Source organism: Mustelus asterias, chromosome 18 (genome assembly GCF_964213995.1).
Source record: "Mustelus asterias chromosome 18, sMusAst1.hap1.1, whole genome shotgun sequence".
Classification (NCBI taxonomy): Eukaryota; Metazoa; Chordata; class Chondrichthyes; order Carcharhiniformes; family Triakidae; genus Mustelus; species Mustelus asterias.
The window spans coordinates 60684675-60711061 of NC_135818.1; the positions used below are offsets into that span (position 1 = coordinate 60684675).

Below are 26387 nucleotides of genomic sequence, written 5' to 3' on the forward strand. Positions count from 1 at the left end.
TTCTTATCTATCTATTCATAGCCAGAGTATCACTTGCGGTGGTTTCTCTTCCTGCTCCCACACTTGTGATTTCTGCTGGTCCCCAGCGAACTAACTTTGGCACCCTCCTGTTTCTTAACTGCATGCTGCCCTTGGTGACATCTGAAAGCAGTTAGTCTTCACATGTTTGCTAATGACACCCAGCTGTACATCCCCACAACCTCTCTCACTTCTCCACTGTCGCTAAATTACCAAACGGCTTCCCCAACATCCTGTACTGGATGTGCAGAAATTTCCTCCAATTAAATATTAGAAAAACTGAAGCTATTATCTTCAGTCCCCACCTCAGTCTATTTCCTACTTGCTGGCTCCATTCCTCTTCCTGGCAACTGTTTGAGACTAAAACAGACTGTTCACAACCTTGGTGTTATATTTGACTTGAGATAACCTTTCGACCACACATGCATACCATCACCAAGATCCACTATTTCCACCTCAGTAACATTACCCAACTGTCCCTGCCTTAGTTCATCTGCTGCCGACAATGATCATTTATGCCTCCTTTACTACTAGACTTGCTAATTCCAATGCACTCGTGGCTAGTTTCCTACATTCTACTCTCCATAAACTTGCTTGTCTCAAGTCATGTTTGCTCAGCATCTCTGTGCTCACTGGCCTGCCTTCACTCCCAGTCTGGCAGCACTTCAATATTAAAATTCTCATTCTAGTTTTCAAGTTCCTTCATGGTCTCACCCCTCCCTATCTATGTCATCTCCAGTCCCACAGCCCTGAGATGCCTGTGCTCATCTAATTCTGACCTCCTTGAACATCCCCAGTTTTAATTGTGCCACCATTTGTGGCTGTGCCTTCAACTGCCTGGGCCCTAAGCTCTGCAATTCGCTCCCTAAACCTCCCTATCTTTCTATCTCTTTTTCTTCCTTTAAGATGCCTCTTAAAACCCACTTCTTAGACTAAGTTTTTATCCTTTTGCACTGATATCACCGTATGTGGCTTGGTTCTAATTTTGCTTTCTATTGCTTCTGTGAAGGGCATTGAGCCATTTTATTATGTTAAATGTCCTACTTAAATAAGCTGTTCAAAATGAGCTGTTGCATGGCTAACATTACTACCGTTACTATACTTGATCCCACCACTTTTGATGCCCTTGTCTCCATTAAAACCATTACATTCTCTCACCCTTGTCGCTCACCAGTATAACCTTCATGCTGCTCTGACGAACGGTCATCCTGACTTGAAACGTTGGCTCTATTCTCTCCACAGATGCTGTCAAACCTGCCGAGATTTTTCAGCATTTTCTATTTTTTGTGCCCTTCATGTCCACTGCCTTAAATTTATAGAACACAGATTTGAGCAGGTTTGGCAGATGGCTGGTTTAATCATTCATTGCCAGACCTGGCTGAACCATAAATAGCATTTTGAGTCCTACTCTCCATTGATTGCTGAGCAGTTTTAGTAAAGATTATCCAGGAATGTAAAGATGACACCTTACTTCGCGAGCTGTTTTCTTAAAACACTCTTCCCTGCCTCCAACAAGTTTAAGGCCCTCATGGACTTTTTGTCATCATCAGTTCTGTTTCCGGCCCTTTTCCTAGCCCACTGGACCAAATTTTAAATGTTCCCTGCTGCTCTAGCCTTGACCTCCCATCTTTCTGTAGATTTACCCTATCCTCTACCCTGGCTTTTGAGTTCACCTTGACCATGAGCCCTATCTCCAGCTCCCTTGATCTTATTCTGACCAAACTGTTAACTACTCAGCTGTCCTTCTTGAAGCCCATGTTAGCTGCTATTGTTAACATGTCTGTCTCATCAGGTACAGTTACCCCCTCCTAAATCTCGAACTGAATGTTGGGAAGACTGATGTAATTTCTTCCTGCCTTCTAGATCCCCATACCTCCCTCAGTCATAGTCGCACCCTCCTGTCCATGACCACAAACCAAATCTGAAATACCTAACCCAAGGAGGTGACTGTGTGTCCAGGTTGTTTTCCCCCTCCCTGATATGTCACAGTACTTGAAGCTCCGACTCCAGCTTGTCAACTCTGTCCTGAAGTTCTGTTAGATGTGGCTGCTGTGTATCACACAGGTGTTCACTAGTCCTAACATGCTACAACTGCAACACATTTCCTACCCTGACATCCCTGTTGTATTTTGTTTTACTAATTAGAGTTTTAAGTTCTTTTTGAACAACTTCTATGTTACTTTTTGAAAATTAAAATGTTCTGACAGTTTAGTTTATCATTTTTAGATAGTCCATTATTTTATTCAAGTTACCAGAATTATTTTGCATTCAAATTTCCACTTAACTGTGTGACTTAGTTTAAGCTATTAAATCTTTTTAAGCATAATTTTGAAATTTCCAGACCAGACAGTATGTTATGTGGCAAGTTGTGTATATTTGCAAGTTAGAATGGTTCCACATTAGTCATCACAATGCTTGATGATTAGCTGTGAGGAAGGACATATTATGTTACATTCTATGATCTGTTTAACTGATCTTGAGCAACTATATATGCTCAAGGGCAACCTTTTATATCTTGAACGTATTCATATTGTTTATTAAGACAAGGTACTGGTAGGGAACTGTTGCTTGCATATAGGTGATGGCTGTAAGATTGGATCACTTGCATCTGTTCATGTTCCAAAGTGCTTAGGAAGTGCCATGACCACAGCTAATTGCTGATGGTGAGTACTGATACACCGGTGTTAGATTTACATTTGGGTCTTCTGGGAAAGTTATTTGTGTGCCAGGATGAAAAGCCTAACACCAGTAATAGCGAAAATGCTAGAGTCTGTTATAAAGGATGTGATAATAGGTCACTTGGAAAATATCAATGGGATCAGAGAAAGTCAACATGGATTTATGAGAGGGAAATCATGTTTCACAAACTTGCTGGAGTTTTCTTTTGAGAATGTAACTAGTCAGGTCGATAAAGGTGAACCAGTGGATGTGATGTATTGGATTTTCAGAAAGATTTTGATAAAGTCCCACATAAGATGTTAGTATGCAAAATTGAAGCACATGGGATGGGGGTAATATATTGGCATGGATTGAGAATTGGTTAGCAGACAGGAAACAGAGTAGGAATAAATGTGTCTCTTTCGAATTGGCAGACAGTGATCAGTGCTTGAGGCCCCAGTTATTCACAATATACATCAATAATTTGGATGAGGAAAACAAAAGTAATTTTTCTAAGTTTACTGATGATACAAAACTTAGTGGAAATGTGAATGGTGAGGAGGATGTTAAGAGACTTTGAGGAGATTTAGACAACTTGATTGACAGTTGGGTATAATGTGGATAAATGTGAAGTTATCCACTTGGGGTGGAGAAACAGAATGGTGATAGATTGGGACCTGGGTGTCCTTGTACACCAGTTACTGAAAGCAAGCATGCAAGTATAGCAAGCAGTTAGGAAAGCAAATGGTCTGTTGGCTTTCTTTGCAAAGCTTCTTGAGTACAGGAGCAAGGATGTCTTTCTGCAGCTGTACAGGGCCTTGGTAAGGCCACACCTGGAGTATTGGGTGCAGTTTTGCTCTCCTTAGAAAGGATATACTTGCCATAGAGGGAGCGAAGGTTCACCAGACTGATTCCTGGGATGGCAGGCGTGTCATTTCAGGAAAGGTTGGATCGACTGGGCCTGTAGTCACTGGAATTTAGAATGAGAGTGGATTTAATTGAACTGTTTAAATTCTGATAGGGCTGGACATTGATGCAGGAATGTTGTTTCCTCTGCCTGAGACATCTTGACAAGGAGTCACAGTCTCAGAATAGAGGGTATTTTATGAGATGAGGAGAAATTTCTTCTCTGAAGGTACTGAATCTGTGGGATTCTCTACTACAGAAGGCTGTGGAGTCCAAGCCACTGAATTCGTTTAAGAAAGAAATAGATTTCTAGAAGTTAAAGATATGGGTATGGGTAGAGCATGGGAGTATAGTGTTGAGTAAGAGGATCAGCCATAATTGTATTGAATGGCAGAGTGGTTTTGAAGGACCAAATGGCCTACTAATGTTTTCGATGTTTTTACATGCGTCAAATGTGTAGAGTTGTAGCTGAATGGGATGCTTATAATGATATAATGCAACAGAGGTTTTGTTATAAGAATAGCTTTGATGTAGTTAGGACTGTCAATTTCGTTACTGCCATAAGTTTGCATAGCGGTGGCATAGCGGTTAGCACTGGTGCCTCACAGCACCAGGGACCTGGATTCGATTCTGGCCTTGAGTGACTATGAAATTTGCATCTTCTCCTCTTGGCTGCGTGGGTTTCCTTCGGGTACTCTGGTTTCCTCCCACAATCCAAAGATGTGCAGGTCGGATGGATTAGCCAAGGTAAATGTGCAGGGTTATGGGTGTAGGGCCGGGAGGTGGACCCGAGTGAAATGCTCATTCGGAGAACTGGTGCAGACTGGATGGGCCAAATGGCCTCCGCACCATAGGGATTGCATATCCAGAGTGCATTGAAGTTCTTGTGAATTTCTTTTAAAAACTTGTGTAAACAAGAATTTGAATTATTGTTTTAACACAGTTGCCTGGCATGGTACTATGTTATGCCCTTTGGTGACACTTTATAGTATTTCCAGTATTGATCCGAGCAATGCCTTTGTTCCATCTACATGTAGTATTTATCATTTTCCTATAAATCATTCCAAATGCATGCTGAAGGTATTGGCCATTTTATTCTCACTAACTAATTGAAATTTCTAATGTCCATTGTTTATATTTTAAACAAAATAAAAAGGTACATAGAAATCATAGAAACCCTACAGTGCAAAAGGAGGCCATTCGGCCCATCGAGTCTGCACCGACCACAATCCCACCCAGGCCCTACCCCCACATATTTTACCTGCTAATCCCTCTAACCTACGCATCCCAGGACTCTTAAGGGGCAATTTTTTTTTAACCTGGCCAATCAACCTAACCCGCACATCTTTGGACTGTGGGAGGAAACCGGAGCACCCGGAGGAAACCCACGCAGACACGAGGAGAATGTGCAAACTCCACACAGACAGTGACCCGAGCCGGGAATCGAACCCAGGACCTTGGAGCTGTGAAGCAGCAGTGCTAACCACTGTGCTACTGTGCCGCCCATCAATAACACATTTAAATTTATTAATTGTATTGTCTCCTTTTAATGTTGTCATTGACCACTCACAAAAGCCTGGGCTAACAGTGATACTTTTGCTCAGAGCTATGATTTGGTTAGTTAAATTTAGATTGTTCAGTTTGAGCATGTGCTTCGTACCCAGTTTTCAGGATGCCTTGTACTATTCAGTCAGCTGAAATGCTGGAATGTTTGCCTTTAGCTTCTCACAGTTGCAGCTGTTATTTCGTGATTATTTTAAGAAAAGCAAGGGAACAAATTTCAATTGCTTTATTTAGTTAAAATTTCAAGTGGGGGGACTGGGTGTGAGTGAAAAGAAGCAGGTTGAGATGACCAGGCTGCTTTGTTCTAGATAGTGGCAAGCTTCTTGAATGTTGTTGGAGCTGCACTCGTCCAGGCAAGTGGACGTTATTCCATCGAGCTCATGACTTGTGGCTTGTAGATGTTGGACAAGCTTTAGGGAGTGAAGAAATGAGTTACTTGCCACAGGATTCCTAGCCTCTGACCTACATATACCAGATATATGGTTAGTCCAATTCAGTTTCTGATCAATGGTAATCCCCTCCAGGATGTTGTGAGCGGGGAACTCAGCGATGGTAATGTCATTAAATACCATGGGGCGATGGTTAGATTCTCTCTTGTTGGAGATGGTCATTGCCTGGCACTTGTGGTGTAAATGTTACTTGCCACTTGTCAGCGCAAGCCTGGATATTGCCCAAGTCTTGCTGCATTTGGGGATGGACTGCTTCAATATCTGCAGCGTTACAGATGATGCTGAACATTGTGCAGTCATCAGCGAACATCCTCCCTCTGACCCTGTGACGGAAGGAAGGTCATTGATGGAGCAGCCTAGGTTGGGCCTGGGACATTATCCTGAGGAATTTCTGCAGTAATGTTCTGGAACTTAGATAATTGACCTCCAACCATCACAACCATCTTCCTTTGTGCTAGGTATGACTACAACCAGTGGAGGATTTTTTCCCACTGACTAGAGTTTTGCTAGGGTTCATTGATGCCATTCTCAATCAAATGCTGCCTTGATGTCAAGGACAGTCACTCTTACCTCACCTCTGGAATTCAGTCTTTTGTCCACGTTTGAACCAAGGCTGTAATGAAGTTGGGGCAGAATCCAAACTGAGCATTAATGAGCTGATTAATGCGAAGGATTTTCTGTTTATAATATATATAAATGATTTGGAGGAAAAATGTAACTGGTTTGATTACTAAGTTTGCGGATGACACAGAGATTGGTGGATTTGCAGATAGTGATGAGGACCATCAAAGGATACAGCAGGATATAGATCGGTTGGAGACTTGGGCGGAGAGATGGCAGATGGAGTTTAACACAGTAAGAGTTTTAACAACACCAGGTTAATGTCCAGCAGGTTTATTTGGTAGCAAATGCCATTAGCTTTCGGAGCACTGCTCCTTCGTCAGATGGAGTGGAAATCTGCTCTCAAACAGGGCTTACAGAGACACAAAATCAAGTTACAGAACTCTCCCAAGTTACCATCGACACAGTCAAATGTGAGGTAATGCATTTTGGAAGGTCTAATACAGATATGATAATACAGTAAATGGCAGAATACAGAATGGTCTAATACAGTAAATGGCAGAACCCTTAAGAGTATTGATACGCAAAGGGATCTGGGTGTACAGGTACACAGGTCACTGAAAGTGGCAATGCAGGTAGAGAAGGTAGTCAAGAAGGCATACGGCATGCTTGTCTTCATCGGCCAGGGCATTGAGTTTAAAAATTGGCAAGTCATGTTGCAGCTTTATGGAACCTTAGTTAGGCTGCACTTGGAATATGATGTTCAATTCTGGTCGCCACACTAGCAGAAGGATGTGGAGGCTTTGGAGAGGGTACAGAAAAGATTTACCAGGATGTTGCCTGGTATGGAGGGCATTAGCTATGAGGAGAGGTTGGAGAAACTTGGTTTGTTCTCACTGGAACGACGGAGGTTGAGGGGTGACCTAAAAGAAGTCTACAAGATCATGAGAGGCATGGACAGAATGGATAGTCAGAAGCTTTTTCCCAGGGTGGAAGAGTCAATTACTAGGGGGCAACGTTTGAAGGAGAAGTACGAGGCAGATTTTTACACAGGGTGGTGGGTGCCTGGAACTCGTTGCCAGGGGAGGTAGTGGAAGTGGGTGCAGTAATGACTTTTAAGGGGCATCTTGACAAATACATGAATGGGATGGGAATAGAGGGATATGGTTCCTGGAAGGGTAGGGGGTTTTAGTTAAGTCAGGCAGCATGGTTGGTGCAGGCTTGGAGGGCCGAAGGGCCTGTTCCTGTGCTGTTATTTTCTTTGTTCTTTGACTGCCAGATAGTGCTATTGATGACCCTTTCAATCACTTTGTTAATGATTGAGAGTAGACTGATGGGATGGTTATTGGCCAGGTTGGATTTGTCTTGTTGTATATGCAAAGGACATACCTGGGCAATTTTCTACATTGCCGGGTAGATGCCAGTGTTGTAGTGAGAAGTTAAAAGTGTAGGGATGGGAGAGTTCCATTTGCCTTCCTTATTAGTTGCTGTACCTGCATACTAGTTTTCTGGGATTCATGCACAAAGACACCCTGATTCCTCTGCACTGAAGCACTCTAAAGTTTCCTTCCATAATAATTTGCCATTGTATTCTTTCTACCAAAATGGATAACTAACTGCACACTTTCCACGTTAAACTCCCTCTGTCAAATTTTACCCCATTTACTTAACCATTACATATCCATTTGTAAATTTCTTATTTCACTATCGTAACTTACTATTTCACCTATTTTAATGTCATCTGCATATTTGGCTTTAGTACCTACGTTCTTTGCATTGAAGCCAATATAGATTGTAAATAGTTGGGGGCCAAGGGCCAAACCTGTGACACCCCACTAGTTGCATCTTGCCAACCCAAAAAAGACCCATTTATCCTGACTCTGCTTTCTATTGGTTAGTCAATCCTCTATCCAAATTAATAAATTACCCCTAATCCCTTGTGTATTAACCTTTTGTGTGGCACCTTATCAATTGCCTTTTGGAAGTCCAGATACACTCCAAAGATGTGCAGGTCAGGTTGATTGGCCATGGAAAATTGCCCCTTAGTATCAGGGGGAACCACCAGGGTAAATATGTGGGGTAACGTGGATAGGGTCTGGGTGGGATTGTGGTCGGTGCAGACTCGATGGGCCAATTGGTCTCCTGTGTTGTAGGGATTCTATGATTTACCCTTCATAAAATCATGCTTACTCTGATGGATTGCATATTGACTTTCTAAATGTCCTGTTATTATTTCATAGTCTTCACAGATGAAGGTGAAACAATTAGTGAAATTGAGCCACACCTTAGATGGTGGAAATGCATTGTAGTCCCTAAGGCTGTCATTGCTTAAGCATTAATTCATTTGCTAGACCTGGGAATTGACAAATCTAAATTGATTTACACGGCACCTTTTAAATGGTAGGACCTTTTAAATGGTAGGCTCCAACCTTCCCTTACTGATGAGAACTGTATGGTGATCTAATTAAAGGATTTATGAATATATGAACTAGATTTGCTTTATTTGAAATGAGCAAGGACGACTTGAGAGAATAAAAGAAAATAGTGTTATACAAAATCTGATCTGTAGCATACCTAAGATTTAAAATCTCATTTTAAATACATTTGTGTGTGTTTCCTTTGAAGGGGCTATTGCTTGCTCCTAATTAAACCTCGGGAATGAGCAGAGTTGAACAGTAATCTGATCAATGTATACACTTAATGCACAGTGATGGCCAATCAGAAACGTTTTTCTATTTGCAGTTTGTTAGTGTCATTTTATGTAGTCATTACTACCCAATCAGCTTTCCGCTGAGTGCTGACATCACTAACTAGCCTCTTCCCTTCGGTGTAGCTTCATTTTCTGAGTGTTTTGTGCTAAAATGGAAGCTGGTTTCTTGCCTTGAGGAACAGCTTGTTCTGCTGGTATAGGCTAGATGTTGACATGTAACAGACCTGGTAGCAGGATGGTGGTGGATGCAGCCAGTTCGAATGGGCCTTTCCAGCCCACGGGCCTTCTACACTTTCGAGGTAGGTTATAATGTAAGCGATAGTGGAATGTTTCGTTTGCTTATCTGTTCGTGCAGAGCTTTTGTGAGGTGAGATTAGAAATAAAGGAAGTGCGCTCTTGTAGCGCAGTTTTGTTGAAGCTTCTGTTTCGTAAGCTTTTCCTTTTGCTGTTCCTTGAAAATGGAATGATAAACCTTGTAATAGGCTGCAGCTGTACGGTTGGTGAGTCTGCTTGGGTTCATTGAAGCATTTCTCACAATCTAGAAACTCGGTTTGCTGCTTTCTGCTGTCACTGTCCCATCCCCCCCAGTCAAGCATGCTGATGTCAAAGGAAGTGAGGTCATTAGCCTTTAGGAGAGATTGAATGATTGTTGGGGGCTGGGCATTGGCCCAATTTTGGCTCTTCACCGAGCTTGTTTTGTAACAGAACTTTTTCCTGCTTGCATATTAGTCTTAAAAACTAGCCAGCCTCAGTTGAATCAATTCAACTTGACTTTTTTAAAAACCTCAAGATCTTCTATATAGCGGATGATTGCAATAATAATCCGAGGAAATTTAGATGTGTGTTGTGCTGTATTTATTTGCAGCTTGTTGTGTTTTACTTGCTTGATTTTTTTTACGCTTTTGGAATGTTGTGTACAAGATGGGACCTATCCAGGAATTATAATTAGCCAAGTCTTCGAAAGCTACTTTTAGAATTTAGCAGTTTATTAGAAAAGGAAGCTTCCCTATTTTAAGATCATGTTTATTGGATATGCACTGAAATATTTTCAACATTCTACTGTCTGTAATGTGTTTTTTGGAAGTTTAAAATGCAGTGCCTCGCATATAGACAGTTGCTAAGTATAACTATTTTTTAAATAACATTCATTAAAAAGATTTTTTAAGCTAAAGCCAATTTCATAATGCATGAGATTTTGAACGTATTGCTGATTTTTTTTGTTTACATTCTTTGAATTTAATTAGTGTGAACTTGATGACAACCAATGGCTATGAAATTAAACACACAGACTGGCTATTCCTGAGAGTACCTGCTGCAAATATTAATACTGAGAAATCTCCTTAAGTTAGGTATAGAGGATTGTATTTTGTAAAATAATTTGCTGTATAATTCCAAGCCGAGATTTGGGCTAGAATTAAGCAATTACATTATTATTTGAGGTGATTGGTAGTTGCAGTCTGGCATGTTATGAGCTTGACAAAGGTTCATCCAGACTCAAAATGTTGGCTCTATTCTCTCCCCACAGATGCTGTCAGACCTGCTGAGATTTTCCAGCATTTTCTGTTTTTGTTTCCGATCCCAGTATCTGCAGTAATTTGCTTTTACGCTAGAAGCTTTAGTTACTTTCTCAGTTCAGGATGTGGACAGCATTTACCAGTCCCGTTACCTAATTTGTGGTCAGAAGTTGCAAGTCTTACTGCAAGTCATAAGTAACATGTTGCCAGAAATTACTGCAAATAACAGCCTATTAGTAAATGTTTGAACCAAAGAAATTGGATGCATGTGGAAAGCATGTTAGCAATAGTGTCGAGCATTCTGACAGCATATGTTTGTCTAAAGAGCAAATGTTTGGGTGCTGCATGATATTCGGCTACAGATACTAGGATTTCCAGCACTTCGGGTGCAGAGCAATTTGTAACTTCTGAATACTGCAATTAATGCATAAAATATTTCACAGGCAGTGAAAGGAGGATTATCGCCTCATTCACAGTGTAGAAAGGGAACTATTCGACCATCAAGTCTTCTCATTCTGCTAGCCAACTTAGTTCTGTTGCAAGTCAGTTGGTATTCTTTAAATTTGATATCTTTGGTAAATTTTTAAATTTTACTCTCTTCTAACATCCAAGTCATTTATATTTATTTTACACCAGTCTGGAAAAGCACCCTTTACCACAGATCTGTTTTCTGTATTGAAGCCTAATTTTGGTCCAAGTTGATTTATTTGATCTATTTCAAATAAATGGTACATTGATTTAAATTTTAACAGAACAATATGTTACATTGAAATGATGAGGTTTAAAAAAAGTTGCGGGCAGACTCCTGGGTATTGCCCAAATTTTAACAAGTACTGTACAAAACACTGTAGAGGTGCAGCATGTCGATCAGTGGAAATGGATATTTGTGATATATATCTAAATACATATAACTTGAGCTTTTTTCAAGTAAACAGGACACTATCAACTTTTTGTGTCTTCAAAACATTGTCCCACGCCTGATTTTTGAGCTTATTTATTGTCCTTAAATCTAATTTTTATCTCATTGTAATAAATCCACTAGAAGGAAATGCAAACGCTCATTTCTGATTTAAAATAATTGGTGCTCAATATTTCATACTATCAAATAAAATAAAAACAAATGAGAAGATAAACTTTGCTTGATATTTTGTTTGATTTTCTATTGGGATACTTAGCAAAGTTGCAAAGTAAAATCAAAATTGTGAATATTTGCATTTCTTTAATTCAATATTTTTATCCAAAATAAACCTGTTATTTTAATAACATGTATATTTTATAAATCTAACATAAGCTAACTCACTTTAAAGTTAATTTATTAGTCACAAGTAGGGTTACATTAACACTGCAATGAAGTTACTGTGAAAATCCCCTGTGAAAGTCACCACACTCCGGCGCCTGTTTGGTACACTGAGGGAGAACTTAGCATGGTCAGTGCACCTAAGCAGCACATCTTTCGGACTGTGGAATGAAACCAGAGCATTTGGAGGAAACCCACAAAGACACGGGGAGAATGTGCAAATTCCACACACTGACCCAAGCCGGGAATCTAACCCGGGTTCCTGGTGCTGTGAAGCAGCAGTGATAACCACTGTGCCGTCCCAACACTTTTTCAAGGTATTGTAAAAAGTGATCTTAGTTTTTTTACAATCAGCCCTGCTCTACCTGAATATATTTCATTCCAACTTCAGGAACCCTTTTTTTGCAGCCACATGGATTTTTCATTTTCCTGGTCGTCAATTCTGGGTCTGTCTGAGGCATATTGCCAATTAATATCAAGTTCTGTATAGATTTTGTGCTACAGGTCCATGCCCATTAAAAACTGGATTGAAACTGCCTAAAATCATTTGCACTGTTCCCATATCTGATATTTAACCCCTTCATGAAGGGGTTGCCAGTGCTTTCTAGCCTATACAGATTCCCCATTAAGTAACACCTCAATTTTAAAATGTTTTTTCATGGCACAAAATCTATACAGAACTTGATATTAATTGGCAATATACCTCAGACAGGCGCAGAATGAACCCCTTCATTCATCCTGGGATCAAACCCATCTAATGAGGTCAAGAAATGGTGGAAGGCACTGGATACAGGAAAGACTATGGTCCCTGACAACCCAGCTGTAATACTGGAGACCTGTGCTCCAGAACCAGCCATGTTCCAAGCCAAGCTGTTCAGTACAGCTACATTGCTCGCATCTACACGGCACTGTGAGGAGGGAGGAAAAAAATGCCACGGTGCATTTCTGTCTGCAAAGACTAATCCCATCTGGTCAATTACTTACCTCATCAGTCAAGTTTTGAAAGATGTTGATTGTGTTGATGAACACACTGGTACCTTTTGAATAGTGCCTTTTAAGTCCATCTGAATCACTGGACCAGGTAGAGAGGGCCTCAGTTACCATCTCAACTTGCACTTGTGTAGTAACTTAACGGTAAAATGTCCCAAAATGCTTCATGGGAGTATTATCAAGCAAAATTTGACATTGAGCAACAGGGACAGGTGACCAAAAGCTTGATCAGCGATAGGTTATAAGCCTCTTAAATGTGAGAGTAGTAGAGAACTTAATGGAGAGAACTCTGAGCTTAGGCCCTTGGCAACTGAAGATAGAACCAGCAATGGTAGTAATTTTAGATTGGCAAAAGGAAAGAATTGGCGGATTGTGGAGCTGGAGGAATGTACATGGTTAGGGAGAGCTTAGGCCATGAAAAAACATTTTAAAATCAAGGTGTTACTTAATGGGGAATCTATAGGCTAGAAAGCACTGCAATTGGAGCATAGGCCTTGGTGCAAATTAGAAAAAAGCCAGTAGAATTTTGGATGACTTACTGTGTTAAATGGAGGTAATGAAAGCATGGAGGAAAGTTTCCAAGGCAAATGAGTTGACGGAGAGGCTGAGTCGAACAGAGGTAGAGATGGAAAAACAGTGATGGTCCAAAATATATAGTTGGTATGGTAGTTTATCTTGGCCAAAGGTTGCAAGCTGGCTGGCTCAGCCGCACACAGTTGCCAGACAGAGGGATGGAGTTGCAGCATGCAAATGAGTAATAGGGAGCCAAGGATAGATTTTTGGGTGGGGAGAGACAACCCTACTGCTGAACGACAATGCAGGAGCTTCACTTTTTTTCCAAGTCAAGATGGTGTATGACTTGGGAAGCTTGTAGGTGGTGGTGATCCCATGTGATGGTGTCCTTGTTCCTCGTTGGTAGAGGTTGCAGATTTGGAAGGTCTTTGAGAGTGCCTCGGTGAATTGCTGCAGTGCATCTTCTAGATCATTGTACACACTGCATGGGTGATGGGAGTGAATGTTTAAAGTAGTAGATGATGTGCTAGTCAAGTAGGCTGCTTTGTCTTGGGTAGTGCCAAGCTTCTGTTGGAACTGCACCCAACCAGACAAACTAAGCATATTCCATCATACTCCTGACTTGTGCTTTGGAATGTCATAAGTAAACCACATGCTGTAGAATAGCCAGCTTCTGACCTGTTCTTTAATCCACATATTTACATGGCTGACCAACTTAAACCTCTAGTAACCCTCAAGTGTTGAAATTATTTAGCAATGATAACGCTCTAAATGTTAGTCTTTGCAATAAATAGTAAAATTTAGAATTTGGAAAAAGAAGCAATATAGTGAGAACAAAGAACAGTACAGCACAGGAAACAGGCCCTTCGGCCCTCCAAGCCTGTGCCGCTCATTGGTCCAACTAGACCATTCGTTTGTATCGCTCCATTCCCAGACTGCTCATGTGACTATCCAAGTAAGTCTCAAACGATGCCAGCGTGTCTGTCTCCACCACCCTACTTGGCAGCGCATTCCAGGCCCCCACCACTCTGTAAAAAAACGTCCCTCTGATATCTGAGTTATACCTCTGACCTGGGAAAAAGCTTCCCACTGTTCACCCTATCTATACCCTTCATAATTTTGTACACCTCTATTAGGTCTCCCCTCATTCTCCGTCTTTCCAGGGAGAACAAGCCCAGTTTACCCAATCTCTCCTCATAGCTAAGACCCTCCATACCAGGCAACCTCCTGGTAAACCTTCTCTGCACTCTCTCTAAAGCCTCCACGTCCTTCTGGTAGTGCGGCGACCAGAACTGGACGCAGTACTCCAAATGTGGTCTAACCAGCATTCTATACAGCTGCAACATCAGACTCCAGCTTTTATACTCCATACCCCGTCCTATAAAGGCAAGCATCCCATATGCCTTCTTCACCACCTTCTCCACCTGTGCTGCCACCTTCAAGGATTTGTGGACTTGCACACCTAGATCCCTCTGTGTTTCTAGACTCTTGATGGCTCTGCCATTTATTGTATAACTCCCCCTTACATTAGTTCTTCCAAAATGCATCACTTCGCATTTATCTAGATTAAATTCCATCTGCCATTGAGGTACTATGATACAGATTGTGAAGTTTTATTAGCCAATTCCCGAATGTTGCCGGGCATGTTCTTTCTCGTTGAGCTTCAGAACGGGGTTTGTCTCCCTGCCATTAGACTCATCGCAACGATGGCTCGGATGTTTACAAAAATGAAAGACTTTTGTGCATCCTTTCTTCTTGCTGTTAACAATCTGAAAATTAAGAAAAACAAGGGCAAGTGAGGTACACCCATGCATGCCAGCTGTCGCGGATAAAGAAAAGGTTGAAAAACTAAAACTGTCCCTGCCTCCAGGTCTGGTTGTGAAAGAGCTGAAGTGAGGAGCAGAAATTTCTAGATGATGTTTGGATTTTATTTAATTTTTCTTTTTGAAAAAGACCAGCAAGTGAGCCCTTTTTTCCTCCTCGTTGTGGCTACTTTTGTCACTTCCCCCACTAATGAAACTACTTGTGGCATTAATTGGGCTGCATCATCAAAAAGTTAATACTTTAAAATAATCTGAATTATGTTCCATTGCAGCTTGACAGTGGAAGCCAGGCAAAAAGGAAGTTCAAAACAATCTAATCTGAAACACACAGCACGAAGTTCAGTTCTCTGCAGCAAAAATCATAATGAATCTGGGTAGCATATTTGGATGTATTTCTGATCAAGAAGAGGGACTTCAGTGATAAAATTGTTTTTCTTTTTGCTCTATCAGCATCAACTACATGGTTGGGGAGAAAAAAGTACTGCTTCAATATTCACCTTTGAGACTTGATATACAGTGTGGTGCTATTGGGCCACTTTATAAGACATTGGAGTTCACCACTGGGATACATTCTGTGCCCTTGCTACTTCAGTGCTTCTTTTAATGGATGTTGATGTTCAACATGCAAGAGTACTGATACATCAGCAGGTGATGAGTGGTATTTTAATGATTTTGTTCTTGCAATCAGTCAAACTGACACCAGTACCATATAGTGACGTCCATAATCTTAGAGTCCTGTTGAGGCCAAGGTAAAAAGAGCTGTTAAGTGGAAACCGGACTCACTAGGGATGTAAGAGTATGTTTAGCTGCAAAGATGTACAGTTGCATGGGGATAATTTAAATCATTTTCAAAAGTCTGAATGTGGTCCTCTGCACGAGTGCAATATCTGACAAGTCAACTGCTGTTCAGAACAAGAATCAAGGAATAAAACAAGAAAAGCATTATCTTGAATTGGTACAGTAAGGCATAGGTTGGGCCATTTGCATGGTTCTTGGAAATATGTGCTGTGACATGGGCTTTTTAATATAATCCTGTTTGAGAGGATGTGGACTGCACACTAATCTGGTTACTGATTGGATGGCAGTTTTGGTGCAGTATTCATGCTGTGAAGTAGCAGGGTGGGGTAGAGTGACAAATAAAATGACAATCGCCTTATGGTTCCGTGTCAGGAGCTGCTGCATCTAGCAAACTGCAAGGTTGTCCAGGTATATCCTAGCCATAAAATTGATGCATCTAATCTGATCAGTTACTGCCCCATATGTTTCCCTCGGCATTATTGAAATGAGGAAAGGAATAATCAGTAGTGATAGCTACTCATCGGTAACCTGTTTACAGCTCCAATCGGATTATACCAGAACCATTCTGCTCTTGACTTCATTAAAGTTTTGTTCCAAATATGGAAGCAAGATCAGAAGAGAGATGATAATAGCTGCCTCGACATAAAGCGGCTTTCATTCAACTTTGCTAGAGTTCGTTAATGCCAGGCATGAAGTTAATAAAGACCCAAGAATGCAATTAATTTACTTTGCTTGTAAGGGTATTGAGAAAGTTGAATAAATGGGGGTGAAGTACAGATCTGCCATGATCTAATAGAATGGTGGAATAGGCTCCAGCTCCTGTTCTGCTTCAATGCACTCTTTGCGCAGCTATGTGCATGTCTCTTTCCTTTTTTAATCTTCTATGCTCTTGCTCTCTTTGTCACCCTCTTCCTTGTTGATGGCTTGGTCTTTGGTGAGCAATGGAGGAAGCCAAGTTAGTTCCTCTTTCTAACTCTACATGATGTCATAGCTGAGTCCAATGACTGCACAGACTACTCACTAAGTGAACTAATTTATTGAGGAGTATAGCTGTAAATATTTTTAAGCTTGCAGGAATGAGGAATATTTCACATTTAATGAAACTTTTTGACTGCAGGGCATTAGGGAATCAGTTTTGTCTGACTAATTTGTCCAGGTACTTGAACAGAGTGGCTGATTTACTTTTTAAAATTTGCTAGATTTCCCAGAATTCCAGTGCAAGGCAACTTCAAACCTGTCAGACTTTTTGTGCTTGCTGCTTATCTGTTAGTTTTGCATTCTGAAGCTTAACTATGCAATTTCAAAGGAGTCAATGTTTAAAGCTCGTGGCTTGACATTACCCTGCCAGCAGTTTTCTAAATTGGAGCAGCTGGATTGAAGGCTTGTGATATTCTGGCACAGACACTGAAATCTAAATGTACTTCATGTGTCTCCTATAATGAAGCAGTTGATGTGAATTAATGGCATTTGGACTTGAGGTGTTATATAAATTTCTGTAATATATTTTTTAAAAGTGCAACAGCTGGATGGGAGTGTATGGGGAAGCCAGTGATTTCTGATCTGGAACAAGCTCTTCTAAATGAGTGAAACTTTGTTCTTTTAAATTAATCCTTTTAAAGGACAACACGATGGCACAGTGGTGAGTACTGCTGCCTCACATTGCCAGGGACCCAGGTTCAATTCTGGCCTTGGGTGACTGACATTCTCCCTGTCTGCGTGGGTGTCCTCCAGGGGCTCGTGTTTCCTCCCACACGCAAGATGCGTGTTGATTGGCCATGCTAAATTGACCCTCAAATGTCAGGGAGATTGGCAGGGTAAATACATGGGGTTACAGGGATAGGGCCTGGGTGGGAATGTTGTTGTGCAGGCTTGATGGGCTGAATGGCAGCCTCCTGCACTGTAGAGAATTCTATGATTTTAAAAATCTAACGAATGCAAGAACATTTTTCTCTAACCCCCAGAAAGCACAGTCATTAGATCTCGTGGTCTCACTGCAGTTGCTTTTGGAGTAAAATAGTACTTTTTAGATGGTATAATATTTTTATTAAAATAATATATTCTACTTTTGAGCACTGGCACGAGAGAGCTGCTAATTTAAGAACTCTCTTGGTAAAAGTTCAGTGCAATTACATTATTTTGTATGTCTATTTAGATATCTGTACTTCAAGTTGGAAATGAGGAGCTTATTTGAATTTCTAACTATTTCAAACATGGACCATTCACCTTACTACGTCTAATAAATATCATAAGCCTTCTCTCTTCAACCACTGTCTAGAACTGCCAAAATTAATGCCATCTGTCAGTTAAATTTAATTTTGGGATTCACACAAAACATGGCACATTTAATGTTTTTCCAGTTTCTCCCAGTTACTTTGAACTATGTTACATGTCCTTTGCTGAAAGGTTTTACTACATTTTATGAAATTTGAAGCTTGCATCTACAGTGTGCTTTTTCCAAATGTACACATTTCTTCATTGGCCAAATGATTGGGGTGATGAATCAACCTGAATGCTGTAATAATCTAACACCATTTTCATTATATTGTCGCTGGAAGTGATGGTTAACTGCCCTGCCTATCACACATTTTTCTTCATCTCCACACCTACAATTCAAGGATATATACACCATCTGATGCTCTTTAAACTATGACCCATTTTTAAAAATACTTCAAAACTTGCACCTTTTTTATGTACAGGACTGGGAGCAAAGTTAAAATTTTAAGTAAAATTGTCATGGTGTAAAAAGGCCTCTGAATTGAGAGACAACCTTTTCTGTGCATCTGCAACATGGCACAAGATATCTGTGGAACCAAGCACATTGGTTGCACAGCAGCAAAGATGACTAACCTGATGCCAGATCAGAAGATGTATGAAAAAGTGAACCTCTGGCAGAACTCTGGAGCTTGTACTCTTCATACTTGAATGCTATGGATATTGAAAACTATGCATCTGCTTTTGATTTCCCCAAAGCTGTCACAAATTTTGAGATTGGACAAAGGAGAGCTGTTGGATAACACAGTTGTGCGGTGTTGAATACTGCTGGAGCCTTGAGGAGGGGAAATTCATCAGTTAGAGTGTAATTTGAGTTTTGTTTAGGATTATTTCAATTCTTTGATAGGGATGAAATTCTGATATTAAAACATTGAACTGCACAAAAGGTGTTTACAGATTTTGAAAGTAGAACAGAAGTTGGAGAATGGATGGATATTTGCTAGGACAGGAGTCATGGGTAGGTTTTTAAGGCATGTGTGGTGATGCATTTTGAGGGAAAATGGAAAGGATTACAGCTCAATAGAAGCAGTCTAAAGAGTGTTACACTGATGAACCGAACTATGGATGTAAATACATAATACTGAGAGTAATAGAATTCTGTTTTTAATAAGCGCATGACCATAAGTAGTAATCACAGTTACTGTGTCGATTGCAGTTTTGGAAGCCTTATAGATTCACCAGGGCTTATTTGTTTTTTATTCACTCATTGGATGTGGGTTTTGCTGACTAGGCGAGTACTTATTGCTTTTTGAGGTGGTGCGGGCTGCCACCTCGGTATGGCATAGTTACTTCCACAGTGCTATGGATAGGAAGTTCCAGGATTTTAACCTATTGACATGAAGGAACGCCAATGCATTCCCAAGTCAGAATAGTGTGTCGTTTGGAGGGAAATTTATATGTTGTGATATCCCTATGCACCTGCTGCCTTTGTCAGGTTGCTGCAGTGCATCTTTGTAGATGGTACACCTTGCAGTCAGAGTGCTGTATATGGAGGAAGAGAATGTTTAAAATTGTGGATGGGTACCAATCAAGTGGGCTGCTTTGCGCTGGATGATGTTGAGCTTCTTGAGTGTTGCTGGTGTGATACAATCTAGGGAAGTGGAGAGCATTCCATCTCTCTCCAGAATTATGCCGCCTTAAATAGTAGAAGTACTTTAGGAAGTCAGCAAGTGAGTAACATATCACAGAATACCCAGATTGGAACCTGCTCTCTTGCTCTTGTAACCACTGTTAAAACTCTGTTGACCTGCGCCCCTCTCCCCAGATGTGCATGGTTGGGGATTTAGCAATCCTCGTGCTATTGAACATCAAGTTGAGGTGATTAGACTCTTGTCGAAGATAGTAATTGCCTGACATTTAATGACATAAATGTTAATTGTCACTTAGCGTTCCAAGCCAGAATGTTGGTCGTGTTTATGTAGGTGCAGACTGCTTCATCGTCTGCAGAGTTGCGAATGGAAGTGAATATGGCAATTGTCAGCAAGCATCCCCACATCTGACCTTTTATGATGGCAGGAAAGTCATTGAAACAGTTGAAGATGATTGGGGCTTGTGGTGAGACACTCGCATGCTGAATGCAAAACAGTCATTGCCAACATCCTGGGGAAGGTCTGAGGTAAGAACCAATCACTCCCCTTGCAGTGTGTATCCTGATGCAGGTGAGGAAAAATATTGCCCTAAGGAACTCCTGCAGCAATCTGCTGGGCCAGAGATATTTGACTTCCAACAACCACAATCAGCTTGTGCTGAGTATGACCGCAGGTGGTGGAGAGTTTTTTTTCTTCTGATTTTTCAATTTTACGAGGACTCCTTGATGCCATATCCAGTTAAATGCTACTTTAATGTCACTTTCACTCGGCCTCTGGAATTCAGCTGTTCTCCACAGCTGTAATAAGGTTTGAAAGTGAGTAGTTCTGGCAAAATCCAAACTGAGCATTGGTAAGCAGGTTATTGGTGAGTGCTGCTTCATAGCACTGTGGGTTATACCTTTCATCACTTTGCTGATAATTTGGAATAGACTGCGGTGATAATTCACTGGATTGAATTTGTCTTGCTTTTTTTCTCATGAAGAGAAAATAATGGGAGCTATTTCCATTGAAACAGATGGGGTTTAACAGTTTAAAATTGTCAGAAGTTGAAAGATTTCTTTATTCAGAATTGTCGGAGGATAGAATTGCTTTTTTTTTTTGTTGAAGCAGAATAAGATTCAGGGCTGTAGGAATATTTTTGGATTGCTCTACTGCACTGTAAATATCAATAAGTATCTTGAATAACATTTAGAAAATTAAGCTATTGTCCAGATTATGATTTGGTCAATAACCATAACACCATTTGGTCATCTTGATGTATTCACCTGGTACGAATGCATGGAAGAACAAATTGCATTTGTATGAATAAAATGCCATCAAAATGAGCTATTTTGGAAACCTAGCCATTTGTTTCCTTTCATGACAAATATGTGGTCTCATGTCGATGGTACCATTTGCATCCTTTTATTCACCTCTCATTTAACATTCCATATCGGGGAAACCGTTCTTGATCTGCCATTAATCCTGTTTTTTAAACAATCATGTTATCTAAATTTACTTGATTTTGCATAATCTAATTTTATGCATTAATTTAGTAATTTCTGTTTGTGGTTCTCTATCACTTTAATTTTGAGTGCTTTTTGTTTTTGCTTTGTACTAATTCCTGCCAACGCAAGATGGCCACCGACAGTGCTTCCGCACAAGTACACAACTCCATGCTTGTGCAGAAATCCACTGTTGTCACTATGCTGCGCCTAGCTGTCAGGACCCCTTTGCGCATGCATTGATGATGTCACTGCACAGGCATTTGATTTATTACTGTCACATGTATTAGTATACAGTGAAAAGTATTGTTTCTTGCATGCTATACAGACAAAGCATACAGTTCATAGAGAAGGAAACTAGAGTGCAGAATTTGGTGTTGGTGATAGCTAGGGTGTAGAGAAAGATCAACTAAATGCGAGGTAGGTCCATTCAAAAGCCTGATGGCAGCAGGGAAGAAGCATGCTAACAGCAGAAGAATTGTGCATGTACGAACTTCAAAATTTGATGGGTTTTTAGCTGTGGATTAAGAAGCCTATTTTTGCTGTCCCTCCTTTTCCCCACTGGCAGTCTTTCTACAAGTTCATGACGGAAGAAGCCACTGTATGGTGCAACTGAGTTAACAAGGGGAACTCAACAGTCACAATGAGATCTAACGGACTCTGTGGGGTGTACCTCCCTATCTCTGGTACTTTCTCCATCACTACAAGCCTCACTATCCTGTCTCAGACCCCACACCCTTCCCTACTTGACCTCCTCCAACCCCTGCAGCCCTCTGTGATTTGTGTTACTATTCTGGCCTCTTGAGCATTCTTATTGATCCTAAATTGGTGCCGAGTTTTCAGCTACTCGATCTCTTGTGCCAAAAACATCCTTTGGATAATAACTTCATACAATTCACAATTCTGCTGCAAGTGCACATTAAGAGGATGCCACCGCCCAACTGTGGTGATTTCAGCAGTTGTTGCTTACCCAGTTGCTTCAAATGATGTCACAAAACAACATGCTCAAATTGCACATGCATGGAGCATGCACAGCGTTGACAGGAGATGCAGTCTTTGTTATTGGTGTACTTTTTCACCCATTCCAACTATAGTACCCATAATAACAAGCACAACAGCGTATATAGCACCTTTAACATTTAAAAAATCTTGGTGCTTCCCAGGAACATTATAAAACAAAATGTCACTGAGCCACATAAGGAATATTAGATTGGATGATCAAAAGCTTGGCCGAAGAGGTAGGCGTGTCTTATAGGATGAAAATGTGGTAGAAGCGTGGAGTAGTATAGGAAGAGTATTCCAGAGACTATGCCCTTGGCAACTGAAGACACAGCTACCACTGGTGGAGCACTTAAGCTCAGGTTGCTCAAGAGGCTAGAATTTATTCACTGAAATTTGAGGTTGGATCAGACTGAAGGAAATTAGAGGTGGGGAGGGTGGGGGGTGAGGCTTTGGACTTGAAAACTGAGATGAGAGTTTTAAGATCAAGTCATTGCTTGACTGAGAGCCAGTATAGGTCAGAGAACACCAGGGTGATGTGTGAATGGGACTTATTAGGTGCAAGGATGCGGGCAGCAGAATTTTGGATGACTGAATTCCATGGAGGGTAGAATGTGGGAGATCAAGCAGCAATGGGATGGGACAGTCAAGTTAAAGGTAACGAAGGCATGAATGAGGGTTTAGGCAGTGGATGAAGTGAGGTTGAGGTGAAGTTGGGCAATGTTAATGAGATGGAAATAGATGGTCTTGGTGATAGCATGGACACGTGGTCAGAGCCTTTACTTGACAAAGTTGCCTAGTCTGTGAAGTAATTGCACCGATAGTGCTAAAGCCACCTTTTGACAAATAATTGCAATGCTGAGTGCAGCTGATTCTTTACTTTTGTACTGATGCATTGCAAGTGGAACTGACTTTCGTTAGCAAATCTTCTATTTGATGTCAGACCTGCTGAAATTTTCCAGCATTGTGTGTTTTGGTTTCTGATTCCAGCATCTGCAGTATTTTACTTTTGTGTTTAACTCACTGCCACAGCTCTCCCAGGAATGCCTACCCTGAAGTACTGCTCTTCACTCCCAACAGAATTTCTGTTTGTCTCTCTTACTTGTCCATCTTCATTGCTTTCCATTTCCCTCCTGGTGTTTGACGAGGTGTTTACCAAAACTCGCTTGCACAGCCATATTTCCTTCCTCAGAAACTGCCTTTGTCTCCCACTTGCCCCACATGGATTCCAACTGAAGTTCCACCCCTCGTGTTTTAAATCCACTCAGGATTCCAGGTATCTCCAGATATACAACGTTCCTTGGACTGCTGTTCTTGCCACATCCTGAGATCCAGGCTTAGTGCCATGCGTTGCCATATGCACACTTGATATTTCCCTCCAGCCGCACTGACACTCGCTGTCTCAAAGTTGTCCTTATCCCCAGTTTCATTTCATTCTTCGTCTCATCCAATGCTTTAACAAACAGGTGTAACTTTCAGCTGTTAAGAAATGCAAGCTCCAACAACTCATTGATTCCAGGACCCTCAGCCCTTACCATGTATTTCCCATACCTTCTGCGTTCACTTCTTTGGGCAGAAGTCCTCCCCCTGTTCAACAGATCCTTTCACCTACCTCCAGCATTCTCCTTCCACCTGGACCCCTCCCTCCAGACTCTTACCTCCTCTTGATCTTTTCGTCAAACTATTGGCATGACATCGGCCGTACCAATTTCTCTACTCCTTGCACCTGACTCCTTCTGAACTTACTGCACTTTGCTCTCTCGGGTCTAACCCTGACTTTGTCATCAAACCTCCTGATGAGTGATACTGTTTTTACCTGATGTGCTGTCCTCTTTCTCGCAGAGACTGAGTGCCAACTCTCAAACACTTCCTCCTACTTCCCCAGGACCATGACCCCACCACCAAACATCAAGCCATTGTTTCCAGGGCTGTCATTACTACTTCCCTTCACAGCTTCCAGCCTCATAGTCTCCCAACTCCAGCCAGCCTGCTGCTACCTCCTTCCCAAATCCACAAACAGGACTGCCCCATAGACCCATCGTATCAGCCTGTTCCTACGCCATTGAACTAATTTCTTCCTATCTTGACACCATCCTCTCTCCTCTTGTCTAGTCCCTTTCCATCTACATCATGATTTCTCTGATGCTCTACACCATATCAAGCTTCCAGTTCCCTGGTCCAAACCACCTCTTCACTACGGATGTCCAAACCCTCTATACCTCCATTCCCCACTAGGATGACCTGAGAGCTCTTTGCTTCTTCCTTGAACAGAGGCCTGAACGATCCCAATACACCATCACTTACCTGTCTGGCTGAACTGTTCTCTCACTTAGCAATTTCTCCTTTAACTTGCTTCACTTCCTCCACATAAAAGGTGCGACCATGGGTTCCCACATGGGTCCCAGCTCCATCTGTCTCTTTGAGATATGTGGAATATTTCTTGTTCCAGTCCTACTTCAGCCCCCTCCTGTCGGTACATCAACTATTTTGGTGCCATTTCATGCTCTCTTTTGGACCTAGAAAGAAACTTGAATTTCACTTCCAATTTCCACTCCTCTATCAAGTTTAAAGTTTATTTATTAGTGTCACAAGTGGGCTTACATTAATGCTGCAATGAAGTTACTGTGAAAATCCCCTAGTTGCCACTCTCCAGTGCCTGTTCAAGTACGCTGAGGGAGAATTTAGCATGACCAATGCACCTAACCAACACATCTTTCGGACTGTGGGAGGAAACTGGAGCACCTGGAGGAAACCCATGTAGACACGGGGAGAATGTACAGACTCCACACAGTGACCCAAGCTGGGATTCAAACCCCCCTCCCAGAACCAGGATAGGGTTTCCTTTGTCCTCATTTTCAACCCACCGCTTTTGCATTCAAAGAATTTTCTGCCAACTTCAATATGATATCCCCACCAAATATATCTTTCTCTCACTCCCCCCGTCAGCATTCTGCAGGGACTGGTCCCAACAGGCTACCCTGGTCCAAACCTGCATCATACCCAACACCTCACCCACGGCACCTTGCCACATAATCGTAGAAGGTGCAACACTTGACCCTTTACCTCCTCCATGTTCACCATCCCAGGACCCAAACACTTTTTTTTTTCAGGTGAAGCAGCGCTTCACGTGCATTTTCTTTAATCTGGTCTATTACATTCACTGGTACCAATGCGGCCTACTCTACATCTGAGACCAAATGCAGACTGGGTGACTACTTTGCAGACAGGACCCAGACTGCCCTGCCCGCCACTCTAGGGCTATGTGTCACATTCGTCCAGGTTGTCCTTTGACACTGCGCCTTTGTTCTGTCATTTATATATTCCGATCTCTTAATGGACGTTATTAGCACCATTCCCAGCCTTTATAATCACCACTTACATTTGCTTGTCCTTTTGTCTGACATCCTGGTCGATTGGGCAGCAAGGTGGCACAGAGGTTAGCACTGCTGCCTCTCAGCGCCAGGGACCTGGGTTTGATTCCCGGCTTGGTGACTGTCTGTGTGGCGTTTGCACATTCTCCCCGTGTCAGCGTGGGTTTCCACTGGGTGCTCCGGTTTCCTCCCACAGTCCAAAGATGTGTGGGTTAGGTGGATTGGCCATGCTAAATTGCCTCTTCGTGTCAGGGGGACTAGCTAGGCTAAATGCATGGGGTTATGGGGATTGGGGCTGGGTGGGATTGTGGTCGGTGCAGACTCGATGGGCCGAATGGCCTCCTTCTGCACTGTAGGAATCTATTCTATAAATTACACGCACCCCTACCTTTGCAGTATAATCTCGTCCTATTTCCTGTATCTTTAGCTCTGATGAGGGGTCATCCAGATTTGAAACATTGGCTGTATTCTTAAGAACATAAGAAATAGGAACAGGAGTTGGCCATCTAGCCCCTCGAGCCTGCCCCGCCATTCAATAAGATCATGGCTGATCTGAAGTGGATCAGTTCCACTTACCCGCTTGATCCCTATAACCCCTAATTCCCTTACCGATCAGGAATCCATCTATCCGTGATTTAAACATATTCAACGAGGTAGCCTCCACCACTTCAGTGGGCAGAGAATTCCAGAGATTCACCACCCTCTGAGAGAAGTAGTTCCTCCTCAACTCTGTCCTAAACTGACCCCCCTTTATTTTGAGGCTGTGCCCTCTAGTTCTAGTTTCCTTTCTAAGTGGAAAGAATCTCTCCACCTCTACCCTATCCAGCCCCTTCATTATCTTATAGGTCTCTATAAGATCCCCCCCTCAGCCTT

General features: G+C 41.7%; 1 protein-coding gene across 5 annotated transcripts in view; it reads left to right on the plus strand.

Annotated features, from left to right (window-relative positions):
- Window positions 1–26387, plus strand: part of ppp2r5ca (protein phosphatase 2, regulatory subunit B', gamma a) — a 285519-nt gene that overhangs the window by 191520 nt on the left and 67612 nt on the right. The window contains exon 1 of one of the 5 annotated variants that reach the window (XM_078234131.1): window positions 8937–9164. The exons of 3 other annotated variants lie outside the window; for them this stretch is intronic. In XM_078234131.1, coding sequence (XP_078090257.1) covers window positions 9071–9164 — 94 coding nt within the window. In that variant the 5' untranslated portion in view covers window positions 8937–9070. Of the gene's footprint in view, window positions 1–8936; window positions 9165–26387 lie in introns of those variants that run through there. One more of the 5 variants, XM_078234132.1, reaches the window with a different exon arrangement.